General features: G+C 34.8%; 1 protein-coding gene across 1 annotated transcript in view; it reads right to left on the minus strand.

The window, feature by feature from the left end:
* The window catches only part of Abcb7 (ATP binding cassette subfamily B member 7), a 143978-nt gene that overhangs the window by 21165 nt on the left and 108443 nt on the right, over positions 1–14370 (minus strand). Inside the window, exons 5-10 of the mRNA XM_028891978.2 lie at positions 5033–5165; positions 3909–4177; positions 2863–2951; positions 2686–2773; positions 1488–1662; positions 428–585 (exon numbers count right to left, since the gene is read on the minus strand). Coding sequence (XP_028747811.1) covers positions 428–585; positions 1488–1662; positions 2686–2773; positions 2863–2951; positions 3909–4177; positions 5033–5165 — 912 coding nt within the window. The remainder of the gene's footprint in view (positions 1–427; positions 586–1487; positions 1663–2685; positions 2774–2862; positions 2952–3908; positions 4178–5032; positions 5166–14370) is intronic.

The following is a 14370-nucleotide window of genomic DNA, read 5'->3' on the forward strand; positions in this document are numbered from 1 at the left end:
TGCCTGCCTCTGCCTCCCCAGTGCTGGAGTGCTGAGATTAAAGGTATGTGCTGTGACCGTCCAGGGAAGATTTTCTTGGTGAGGAGTTGGGGAAAAGATGACAGTGAGGAAACTGTCTAACCTAGTGATATAAGAATATTCTCCTAGAGCAGTGCTTCTCAACCTTCCTAATGCTGTGACCCTTTAATACAGTTCCTCATGCTGTGGTGAGCACAACCATAAATTATTTTTTGTTGCTACTTCATAACTATAATTTTGCTGTTGTTATGAATTTTAATATAAATATCTGATATGAAGGATATCTGATATGCGACCCGCTGTGGGAGGTCATGACCCACAGGTTGAGAACCACTGTCCTCGAACAACCCACTATTAGTGAGACAGTGTTCCATGTTCTTTTGAAAAGGCTACTATATACATTACTTACTTTAATCCGCGTGTCTACTTTGAGCAGAGTAAATAAGGTGTTCATATCTATGAGTGCTTGTCTTGTCTCTCTATATACAGTTCCCAGGAAGTTAAGGGGTAATGAAAGTTGAAAAAGCAGTCCATTCACCATTACTAGATCTCCAACCGTAAGGGCACCTTATTATGCAGTTGGAAAAAGAAAGAAAATGTATAAGCTTTCCAGCTTAAGACAGAGTTTTATAGCCAATTTCTGACACATAGCTCTAAATGTACAAAATCAGCAATATTTAAGCTGACACAAGTTATACAGCATATTAATGCATGAATTAGGTAATATAGGAACCTGGTGTATATTGTATGGAAAGGGAAAGGCATACCTAATATCCTATGTATAAAACACAAAAAAGAATGATTTAAGTAATGATAGAAGTGGAAGGTTAAGAATATTTCCTTTTTTCCTCTAAGACATAAGCAAATACTTCTTATACAGTATAAAAAAGAAAATTTATAAAAGCACATATATTAAAAATTGGAGTGAATGGCTATTATAACCAAGAAAGATGATACATCTCATATTAATGTCCAACTGAATGAATGAAGGCCAGGCACAGATATTACTTGTAAATGAAAAAAACCTACTAGAAAGCTACTGAATTATAAAATAACACATTTGAACTAAACAGCAAATTAATGGCATTGTTTTCCAGGTCTATAAGAAAAATTAAAAATACTAGATAGTAAAAAGGTTGATGTCTCAAATTAATAAAAACATTATTTTAAAAAGGTATCATAAAAGTAAAAACTTTACATGGATAATCAAAAAAATTTCTCCTAAAGAATCGGGTTATAGACCCATAAAATGAGTAAACAGTACTTTCATTCAATGAGTAAGTCAGTGTTAACCAAAAGGAAGTAAAAGAATTATCAATCAAGAAAATACATTCCAATAGGAAAAAAAAAACACCCTGAAAATGTCTAAGTGCTTTACTGAGCACACTTTACAACTAATACAAAACACTTATTCCTTCCATTAACGCATTTATAATAGTGTCTAAATGTGATAACCATAGATCCATTACCTGCCACAATTCCATGACTGGCAAGTACCATTATAGCTGTTAATCCGACACTGAAAATAGCACTTTGGCCAAAGTTCAGCATAGCCAGAGTAGAGGTACTTTTCAATGAAGCAGTCTCATATGTCTTCAAAAATCCATCGTATCTCTGTGCTTCATATTTTTCATTATTGAAATACTATAAATACATAAAAATAGTAACTATGGACAAATTAGAATATACACTCTTTTATGCAATTGGTATAAGTTTTATTACATTTCATATATGGACACACTTTGGTACTAAAGATCTTATCATAAAATTAAATTTTGAAGAAAAAAATGGGCCAGGAGGAGTAGAAAGTGGTTAAGAAGGATAATGGGAAGGGGATAAGAAAGGATAATGGGGGGAGAATATAATCACAATACATTAAATACATGTAAGAAATTGTCAAAAATAAAACCAGGAATATAAATACACACACACACGCGCGTATCTACATCATCTTTCAATATATTGGTATTCCTGAAGGTTTTCAATAATGGATTATATTCAAATTTCATCCAATAAACATTTACTAACTAGTCGATCAACTGGAACCTAGAGTTTATTTCAACATGCCTTCTACTAGTGACACTTCCTTCACAAAGCCTTAACCTGATGCCTCAAATTCACAGTTCCCACTATCCTTACCATAGCATGTCTTTCTGACTAGTCATCTGAATACTTAACTTTTCTAGCAAATTATAAAACTATGAGAGTAAAGGAGGACATTGTAATCTTTTTGACCAAGTTCTCCCATCATAGCATAGTGCTTAGTATAGTGCTTTGCATATGAGAGGAATTCAGCAATTATTAAGTGAGTGAATGTAAAAATGAATGAAAGAATTAAGGAAAAGCACTATGCTAAGATGAAGGATAAAAAGAGGATCAAGAACTTGCATGTCAACTGAATTAGCTAATATTCATTTGTAATCAAGATGCTAATCATATGTATGATCATTTATAAAATAATTCAGAAGGTAAAATTCTGATTTTTCCTAATAAAAACTGAAGAGGAAAGATGGAGGACATTTCTAAACAAAAGGAAAATGAAGGAGTATTATTTCATCACACCTAGAGATCCTATCCTAATCTGATATTCTTACAACATCTATTAAATTAAATGACAGAATAAATCTTAGTGTGAAAGGCGGATGAAAAGATACTTAAACAGATTACCTTCACAGTTTCATAATTCAGCAGTGAGTCAATAGCAGCGTTACCTGCGTCATTATCTGCTTTGTTCATTTCAATTCTAAATCTAGTTCTGTAAGACAAGGATTTATACAGCATGAAACATATGCTATACCATAACTAATTTCTGCAGCTTTGACTGGCCTCTGGGAAATACCATACCTCCACCGTGTAACTGCAACTGTGAATGCTGTATATGCACCAAGTGTTCCTAGAGTTACCAATGCAAACTGGGCACCACATTTGTAATACTGGAAAAAGAAGTCAAGAGAAGAAATGAGAAGTGATTGAATTGTCTTTGACTTTCATCTTTAACCAAATAATAGGAAAAGTGAGAGGTTTATCATGTATGTAAAAAAAATCTGGCAACATTCTTTATCATGTAAAATAAAATAGAATAAAATAGCATTTTTTAAAAATGTAAAAATAATTAGTTTAGTAAAAGATGATTATGAACCATGCTTAATTACATTTTGAATCAATATAACTGGATATAGCAGTTTATAGCCTAAACTTTAGTCTGACGCTGAGCAAAATGGAAAGCTTATCAAGAATATTATTTTCTTTGTATTATTTAAGATACTATGCACTTCAGATTAATAAAAATATTCCTTTTCTTAAAATCATTGTTTTAAAAGCAATATAATTAAGCGAAACTTTAAAAAGGAAGTGGTTGCTGCTCTTGTCACATTATAGCATCACAATAGCAAATTTCAGTCAAAGGATATTTATAAAAATGATGATGCTGATAAACTGCATTAATCAATAATGGATTGAAAATCAAATATCTTAGATAATCTACTCAGGGTAACAAGGAAAGAAAGTCAAATTGCACCTGCCACAATTATAGCATCAAATTCTAACACTGAAACAGTATAAGCCTAAAGAGAAATTGATTTAAAGATTACAATGTTTTAACATGCTAGGATTGATAAACAGAAATCTAAATAGTCTGAGCACATCAATCCAAGGTGTGACATACAAAATTCTTGGGGAAAAAAAACATTACAAGCACTAATCAATGATCTAGGTGTCTAAAAATATGATACAGAATTTGGACAGACCTTTGACACTTGTGGCAAAATAATGAAACAAACGGAAGATCTTTCTGACATCATGGTATGCAAGAGCAGAACAGCTTCAACTACTAATTTGTTATTAATAAGATTGCAAGATAAAAGCTTACTATGAAAAAATGCATTACTTACCAGAACACCACTGACAAGCGTCATCTCAAACACGATAGGGAGAAGATTAAACACTAAAGCACTGAGGACAAAACTAATGCCCCTTGTCCCTCTGTCAATAGCCTTAGATAAAGCTCCTGTCTGTCTGCTCAAATGGAAACCGAGATCCAAGTTGTGAAGATGGAGAAATACATTTTTGGCTATTCTTCGGATTGAATTTTGAGCTACTTTGCCAAATACTGCATTTCGAACTTCATTGAAAAAGGCAGCTCCAGCTCTTGATACACCATCTAACACAACAAAAGAAAAAAGTAGGGGGGCATACAAACATTAGAGTCATAGCAGTGTAAGTGGCAAGGCTGCAGGAAATCTTTATATAATGAATAATTCAGCCAATAAATATAACACAGAATATTTACACTAAAGGAAATGTAGAACTCATCTACTCTAATGAGTACTAACTTTTTCATCATCATAAATCCCTTTCAGTATTATTTGACCCTAGATTTCAGATGCTGAAAGAGTTTCCCAATTAAAATACTTTTAATATAGAATAGACCAGATGGCCTCATTGTGGATAAGTGTACAATATCTAATTCAATTCTCTCAAATAACAAATGCAAAAGGCTTAGATCCTGAAGAGTCAAGTGCTTTTAGCAAGCCCCTGCTTCTGTCTCTGAAGTCTTAAAGTGTCCTTTCAAATGTATGGGGTCCAAGTTCATTTGCAAGAACATTTTATTATTTTCAAATTGTATCTATGTGTCATGGTCACTGAATATATTTTAACAAAGCACTAATGTTCATATATCATTATGAACATTTAATATTAACAGTAAGAAAATAACTGGCCTTTCTAGAAAGATATTTTATTTAAAAAAAAAACCTAGTGAAGATGGTGGTAATACATTTAATGTCATATTTTATATTATTTTTTCAAACATAGAAAATGCTACTGTATCACATAAGTTTTGCAAAGCATATCATACAAAGAATTTTCAAAAACAGAGCAAAATAAGTCTCACATAAAATAATAAAAATCCAAAATGCTAAGTTGTATTTGTGATGAAAAGGTCATCTGCTCAAATATGATGAAACCTTCTTGAAGAAAGTCAACACCTGTAGACAGATTAAAGAATCACACATACAGCCAATCAGAACTGCTGTTGCCATGGTTGCAACTGTATTTGGTGCATCACTCAGGTTCAGCATGTTTCCCGACATCTGGTTGAGGCTGTCTACAGCATATTTAAACATGAAAGGAACCACAATATTCATAGCCTAAAAATATAAAAACATCAATTACCCACCATACATAAAACATTTATTATAAAAGTACAAATATTTTCCTTAAATTATTATTTGTGGTAATGTTTACTGGAATACATTTACTGGAATTGAAATGATTTTTGCAATTTACAAAGATAAAAATCTTTGGCACTGGAAGCTCTGCTATTTTAGGATTCTTACACTACACTGCCATGTTAATATTAATTTACAAATTATGTGAATTAGTCAAATGCTCCTGCATCCACGAAACCATTCTTGATCAGCTGCTAAAAATGCTTTCTATAATCTGAAATCCTACAGAGCTCGTGGCACTTAGCAGCAAATTGTTTTCCATTATAGTTATCTGTGTATATACATTTTGTTTTCCTATTATATCCTTGAGGTTCTACATCATATTATTCTTTCTTGTCATACTCCTATAGAGTATAATGTTTTATACAGAGGTGATAAATATTTTGAAGTTATTTTTTCATCAGACAATGTGAAGTTGAAATTATATAGCGAAAAGGATCATAAAAGCTGAAAAGTGATAAGTATCTGTGATTGATTTACTATTGAGAAAAAAGTAGCACTGATAGATCCGTTTAGCCCACAAGAGTCTTTGTTCTAATATCATACAAAACAAAACCTATCAAACATCAAATGCTTTCATTTGTCCAATATCTCTTTTAGAACATACAATTCTAATACAGAAAGCAGCACTTAGGTCCAGTGAATTTACAGACTACTAAAGTACTTTTGAAAAGATTACATTACAGACTTAAAAACAAATGTTAACAATGAACAAGAACTATTAAACACACCGAAAAGATAGCACCTGTCCTACTGCCATAATACCCTCTTGTTAAACATAAGAATTAACTATTTCTAAGCTATTTAAATCTTACCAATCAAAATTTCAATTAATTGTGCTAACATTAAACAATAACATTAAAATATAAACAGCTGGTAGCATATGCTTTTAAGGATGTAGAACTATGGTATGGTGCCGTGCTTAAATTTTTAAGGTTTCTAACTATTCACTCTTCCTCACTATATTTTCACTTTCTAAACCTCAATCTGATTCTCTTATCATTCCTAATACTTTCTTAGAAACTTGCAGCAATTTGACCACATTTTGCTTACACCTATATTAATAGTTTATAACTCAATACTACCACCCTCATGATACACTTATTAATTTTGTGCATGTGCATGATATAGTCAATATTTGAGGAAAAGCAGGTACCACAAGGTTTAATGACATGAATGGTAAGCAGCAGAGAGAATAAAATTGAAGCCTGGTACTTGAAGTCAGAAAGATTTCCAGTATGCCACAGCTTTATCAGCAACTTATAAGGCAGGACTCATATATTTTATTTCTTTTGTACCTTAAAATGAATGTTTTCAAATGTACTACTGAATTCATTCATACTTGTAAATTATAACTTCAGTAATTTAAATAAATTTGAGCTGATTCTGGATTTTTCCTTATAATGAGGTCGAATTTCCTCATCTGCATTCCAATACATTTTCTTCAGTAGAAAGAAAAGTGATAGTTAAAACAACCATACGATTCTCCTGATTCATAGCTTATTATACCTTTGCCACAACTACAGTGAGTAATGACAGAATTTAACAAATTAAAGTTGCACTATTTTACTTTTTTGAAAATGTTTTTGGTTTTGGTCAATTTGTGGAGCATTTCTGTTAAATATGCAGAACATGTTAATGTCATTGGTCCTGTGTTGTATATAGCAGAAAAAAGGATAGAAAGCACAGTGCTAAAAACAAGCACTAAAACTAAATATAACTGGCCGGGCGGTGGTGGTGCACGCCTTTAATCCCAGCACTCGGGAGGCAGAGGCAGGTGGATCTCTTGTGAGTTCGAGGCCAGCCTGGTCTACCAAGTGAGTTCCAGGAAAGTCGCAAAGCTACACAGAGAAACCCTGTCTCGAAAAACCAAAAAAAAAAAAAAAAAAAAAAAAAAAAAAACTAAATATAACTGAATACTGTCAATTTTCTCATTAAAAAGCACTTCCCAAAAGCAAAGAAATACATGTACTTAAAAAGTACAGAAAGATACTAATAAAGTCGGAGAGCTTATCTTCCTTGTAGCTCTTTTGTTCTGTGTGGTTTCCTAGCCTTGTGATATAGTGGGGGTGAGGTGTGGCAAATGGCTTTGCATATTATTTCACCTTCAGCACAACTAGACTTAACCCATCCAGATAAATGGGAGTTATTCATTGAAAACTTTTATTTAAAACAGTTTTATCATCATATGAAGAGAGTCGACAGGGACCAAGATCTACCTACCCTTCAAACAGCAATTTTTATGATACCTAATATACCTCCAGTTCTGTATTAAAAGCAGGTAGTTAACATTGGTATGTTACTACCAAAGAAAATACAGAACTCATTCTGTTTTCTGTGGTGATATTGTGTTCTCCAAAATACTGTGCACCCTAATAAACTTATCTGTGGTCAGAGAACAGAACAGCCACTAGATACAGAGGCCAGAAAATGATGGCACACACACCTTTAATCCTAGCATTCCAAAGGCAGAGATCCATCCGGATCTCTGTGAGTTCAAAGCCACACTGGAAACAGCCAGGCATGGTGACTCATGCCTTTAATCCCAGGAAGTGATGGCAGAAAGGTATATAAGGCATGAAAACCAGGAACTAGACCTGGTTAAGCTTTTAGGCTTTTGAGCAGCAGTTCAGCTGAGATCCATTTGCATGAGGACTCAGAGGCTTCCAGTCTGAGGAAACAGAATTAGCTGAGGAACTGTCAAAGTGAGGCGGCTGTGGCTTGTTCTGCTTCTCTGATTTTCCAGCGTTGACCCCAACACCTGGCTCCAGGTTTGTTTTTATTAATAAGCCTCCTATCACATATAAAGGAAAACCCTTAAGATAACAGCTGACTTCACAATGGAGTCTGGAGAAATACTAAAGGACTACTATATCCAGGAAAACTACCTTTAAGGAGAAAGAAAAACTTTCCATGATACAAACAGGCCGTCACAATTCCTGTCCACCAAGCCAACCCTAAAGAGAATCCTGGAAGCAATACTTCACACTGAAGAGAGGAATAAGCATAGTATCATTACCTGACCATAATGCAACAAAACAAAACCAACAGCAAACAAATCTTTAGCAAATACACAAACCTGTAGAAATGAAACAACTTATTACTGAACGATGAATAGGTCAAAAAAGAAACCACAAAAAAAATTTAATTCCTGGAACAAAAAGAAAATGGAAATACAACATACTAAAAGCAGCACTACAAGTGAAACCACCTAAGCTCCTACACTAAAAAAGACAGTGAGCACAAATTAACAATAATAAACAAATTAATAAATAAATTAGTTAAATGAATTAATGATGCAACTCAAGATTTTGGAAAAAAATCCAAATCCAGTAGACTGAAAGAAATAATAAAACCCAGAGCCAAAATTAATAAAATAGAAACAAAGAAACAATGAATCTGAGCTGATTCTTTAAGAAGATAAACAAGATCAACCGTCTCTTGGCCAACTAACCAAAACCAAAACAAAGCAAAAACAACAACAAAAAGAGATTATCCAAATTAACAGAACCAGAAATGAACCGGGAAATGTTACAAGAGACACCAAAGAAATTCTAAGGGAATAGTTGAGTAACCTGTATTCTGTCAAGTTGGAAAATCTAAAAGAAACAGATAAACTTCTAGAGTCATCCAAACCACAAAAATTAAATAAACCAAGAAGACATCAACAACCTTAACAAATAACAAATAAGGAAATTGAAATGGTAATTAAAAAGTGTCTCTGTCTAAAAACACCCGGCCCTTGTGGATTCACAGAATTTCTAATAGACTTCCAGAAGATCTACAACCAAACTTTCATAAAGTATTCAAAAATACAGAAAGAGAAGGAACATTTTCAAACACCTTCTACAGAGTCAATATTAATCAAATACCAAAACAAGGTACAGATATAAAAAAAGTAAACACTACAGATCAATATCTTTCATGAACACAGATTCAAAAATCCCCAATAAAATCCTTGCAAAACAGGCACATATCAAAAGATCATCCACCATAGTCAAGAAAACAATTGAACCATTCAAAACTGAGCTAAGGATCTGAATAGAGTTATCTTTAAAAGAAATAAAAATGACTAAAAATATCTCAAAACATGATCATCATCCTTGGGGTAATGCAAATCAAAACACCTTGAGATTTTACCATACCAAGTGAGAATGGCTAAGATCAACAAAACAACTGACAAAAACCTGCTAGCAAGGATGTGGGGAAAGGGAAACCTTAACACACTGCTGTAACTGCAAACTACTGCAGCCCATCTGGAAATCAGTATGGAGACCGCTCAAAAAGCTAAAACTAAACCTACTTACTACATATGGCCAAGCTATACCCACTCCTTGGCTTATGTCCAAAGGACTCAACATCCTACTCCACTTGCTCAGCCATGTTCATTGCCACTCTGTTCACAATAGCTAGGTAATGCAAACAACCTAGACATCTGCCAACTGACAAATGTACAATGAAAATGTGGTATATATACACAATGGAATACTATTCAGCTAAAAAAAAAAACCTCTGAAATCATGAAATTTGCAGGTAAATGGATGGTACTAAAAAATACTATATTGAGTGAGGTAACCCTAATCCAGAAATACAAATAACACAAGTTCTCTCTCATCTGTAGTACCTGGCTCCAAGTTTTCATATAATCTGGAGTAATCTCAGAAACCATGGAAAGAAAAAGAGACTATGGGGGTGGGTTTGGAGAAGCAGTGCTAGAGAGGGAAATAGAAAGATACATGTGATATTAAGGGGGAAACTGGGAAAATGGAGGGTTTAGAAAGGCTGGTGGGAAGGAAATCAATATAGGCTAGGGAGGGAGGAGGGAAAATAGTAAGGATATATCAAAGAGCCATAAGGAATCATATTATTTTTATTTAAGTAAAATTACAGCCGCCGGCGGCGGCGGCGGCGGCGGCAGCGCACGCCTTTAATCCCAGCACTCGGGAGGCGGAGTTAGGCGGATCTCTGTGAGTTCGAGGCCAGCCTGGTCTACAAAGCAAGTTCCAGGAAAGGCACAAATCTACACAGAGAAACCCTGTCTTGAAAAGAAAATTACATATAGTATGTGTGTATATCCATGCACATGTGTGCGTGTATTTGTATATTTCAAGTGATGTTATTCCACTTGAGTTGATAATGCCCCCTCCCCTCAAGTTATAGACCATCTAACAAAAAACTCCAGTACCAAGCATGAGAAACACTCCACTTTTTGGAGGGGTTTTCAAGACAGGGTTTCCCTGTGTGGCCCTGGCTGTTCTGGAATTCACTTTGTAGATCAGACTGGTCTTGAACTCACATAGATTCACCTGCCTCTGTCTCCCCAGTGCTGGGACTGAGAAACACCCCTTTGAGTTGATTGTCAAGGGAGGGAGTCTAAGAGACTCCTAATATAGGCTATTCCTGGTTCCCTTGGTTGCCTTCCAGAGGTTTAAGGTAAGTCCCTATGGCTGAAGACAACATGCACTAAATGTCATACAGACAATTCAGCGGACCTAACCTAAAAGCCTCCTCCCTGAGTATTAGCTTTCATAGTACCAGAGGATGCTATGCAAGCTACCAAAAAAAAGGGAAGCAAACAATAGTTTTACTCAGCTCTGTTGTCTATGAAACACAATAATGACCAGCAGGGCAAGATAAGGATGTAATAGTACCACTCTTATCTTGGCATTAACTAACTGCTGTCTAATTGGACTTAAATGCCACTCAACAAGAGCGAAATCATGCCTGGTACTGAAAACCTACCCATGTCTTCAGGGCTAGTGAGGTCATAGATCTTGGGAGGAGAAATTACTACAATCACTTTGCTAAACAATTCCTAACTGCATTCTATATACTTATCCTTATACACCATATAAGTGTAATTATCACCCCTCAAAGAAGCTCTGCTTTGCAGCAGATGGAGATCATTATTACAGAAAACCACAATTGGTCATAACCAGAGAACATGGGTACAGAGCTCCAGTTGATAAATCTACAATTCAACTTCTGTACCTAAGGCTAGGGAACATGCAGAAGAGGGAGCAGAAAGATTGGAAGAGCCAGAGGACCACAGAATCTGCTGTAACAGTGTGTCTTCTAAAGATACTGCAACAATACCACTGCCTAAACAAGACCTGAACAATGACAACACCAAGAAACATGATATCATGGAAGGGAAAAATCTCATGGGGCCCCACCCCTAGACAAAGAACTACAGACAACTAAGGGCTGCTGAGAGAGGGACAATTAGTCATCCCAAGGATGAGAAGGTTATTGAATACCAAGTTCATGTGTATATGATTTCCCTGAAATCATATACACATGAACTTAGAAGGTTGTATTTATATACTTTGGTGTTTATACAAGTATGTAACTATAACAATTAAATAAAAAGACCATGAATTTGAGAGGGAGCAGGAGGCACATAAAGAGAAGGCAGAAATAACATAATTATATTTTAATTAAAAAAAGAAAACTACAAAACAATTTCCTTGGTGTACATTCAAAAATTATCAGTATAATACTTGCTAACTGACTTCAAGTGCACATTAAGATCATATATCATGACACTGTTTTCATCTCAGAGTCAACTTATGGAAATCAATAAATGTAATATACCATACAAATAAACTGATGGAGAGAAATTATATGATCATCTTTATAGATAAAGAAAAATTCAAAATGACATCATGAGAGAAATCCTTTAAATCTGGAATGCAATATGGGCTGAGGAGATAACTCATGCTAGTAAAGTATTTGCTCCATAAGCATAAGGACTGAGTTCAATACCCAGAATCCCTATACAAAAGTGCGGTGTGGCAGCATACTCTTATAATCCTAGAGCTTTGGAGGTGGAGGTGGGTAGATTTCTGGGACTTTTTGACCTAACCAGCCTAGCCTACATGGCTAGCTCTAGGAAAATGAGAGATCCTGTCACTAAAAAAAGGTCGGAGGCTTCTTAGGAACAATACACAAATATGACCTCTGGATTTACATACATGCACACATGCATGCACCCACATGAAAATATACTCACCCCCACATATACAAATAAATTAGAAAGAGATGGTATATGTCTCCAAATAATAACAGATAAGTACAACAAATTTATAGACAGTACGACTATAAATGGGGAGGAGTTAGAACATTTCCTTTAAAATTTAGAATAATATAAAGGTGCCCAGTCTCTCCAGTCATTTAAAATACTACTCAAAGTCTTAGCTAGAGCCCTTAGACATTAGAAAGACATAAAGGGGATAAAATATAGAAAACAAAGAAGTTAAATTTCCCCATATTCACAGATGAGATAATTCTATACTCAAAGATCATATGTAGTCCATCAGAAACGGTTATTAATTGATAAACACTTTCAGTAAAGCTACAGGATACAAAGTAAGCATACAAAAAACACCAATAACTTTTCTTATATACCAACAAGAACTTCCTAAGAAAGAGATAAAGAAGAAAAATACCATTCATAATAATTCCGAAAAAGTACCCAGGATTAAACCTAACCAAGAGAAAAATCTATACAATGAAAAATTTAAGACCCAGAAAAAAGAAATTGAAGACAATAACAGGCAATAAACAGATCTTCCATGCTCCTGTATTATCAAAATTAATTTTGTGAAAATAGTGTATTACCAAAAGTCATCTACAGATTCCATGAAATTTCCATCAAAATTCCAATGGCATTGCTCATAGAATTACAAAAGTAATTAAAGAATCCATGTAGAAATAAAAAAGACCATAAACAGCCAAAGCAATCCTAAGTAGAAAGAACATTTCATACTGTATTATGGAGTGATAGTGATAAAAGCAGCCATGTGGATAAATGGAACACTACAGAGAACCTAGAAATCAATCCACACATCCATGGGAACCTAATATTTGGTAAAGGTTTCAAAAACATACTATAAAAAAAGAGAGCCTATTCAACAAATGGTGCTGGCAAAACTGGATATGTAGTTATATTCATATCTCCCACCCTGAACAAAATAATTCAAAATGGATTATAAAGAACAGGGTGTGGTAGCACATGACTTTAATCCCAGCACACAGGAGGCAGAGGCAAGTGGATCTCTGTGAGTTTGTGCAATAACTTAAGTATAGGAAAAATAAACTTATCCTTGTAAAACTGTTTCCTTTCTTAGAATAAAAATTTAGATCATATTTGATCTACTATATTATATTCTTTAATTTTCTTAGACTGCTATAGCTCTAAGAAACTGAACTCAGATGGGCAGGGTGGCTCACATCTGCAATCTCAGTACTTGGGGGGCTGCTCAGGTTTGAGGCCAGCCTAGGCTACATAGTGATACCCCATCACAAACAAACAAAATAAATTGAATTCATTTAATTTCTAACATGAAAGTATAAAATTGGGGATACTAATTACTTAAAGAACAAATTTAAGGAAAAGATATTATGATCAGGATGTAACTCTCTCAGCTGCGCCAGCACCATAAATGCTGACATGCTCCCTCCATGATGATGGACTAATAAAAACCTCTGAAACTGTAAGCAGGCCCTCAACTAAATTTGTTGTTGTTGTTTTTAAATAAGAGCTGCCTTGGTCGTGGTATCTCTTCACAGCAGTAGAATAGTGACTATGACAGAAGTTGGGACCAGGGAACAGGGTATTGCTATGATAGACCTGTCAAAGATGTTTTTGGAGGAATATGGAAGACTTTGGGACTTTGGACTAGAAAAGCAGTTGGACACTTTAAGTGGGGCTTAATGGGCCATCCTAGTAGGAACATGGAAGACAGAACTGAGGGAGATTTGAACTGTAGAGACACAGCCCAAGAGATCTCAGAGGGGAAGAATATTAATAAGTGTCCTAGAGTCCACTCTTGTGATATTTTGGTGAAGAATGTGGCTGTTTTTTTGTTTGTTTGTTTGTTTGTTTTTTGCCCAGCCTAAAAATGTCCTAAAAATCTGCCTGAAGTTAAACTGAAGACTTTTGGATTAATGGTGTTGGCAGAGATTTCAAGATAGCCCAGTACTGACTGTGCTGCTTGGTTACTGGTTGTCACTCTTAAGCAGATCTCTAATGAAAAAGAGAAAACTGAGTAAGGAAAAAACAAAATGTACAGTTTGAGGCGAGAAAAAGCATCCAGAAATGTAACGTTAGAGCCAAGTC

This window comes from Peromyscus leucopus, chromosome X, assembly GCF_004664715.2.
Source record: "Peromyscus leucopus breed LL Stock chromosome X, UCI_PerLeu_2.1, whole genome shotgun sequence".
NCBI lineage: Eukaryota > Metazoa > Chordata > Mammalia > Rodentia > Cricetidae > Peromyscus > Peromyscus leucopus.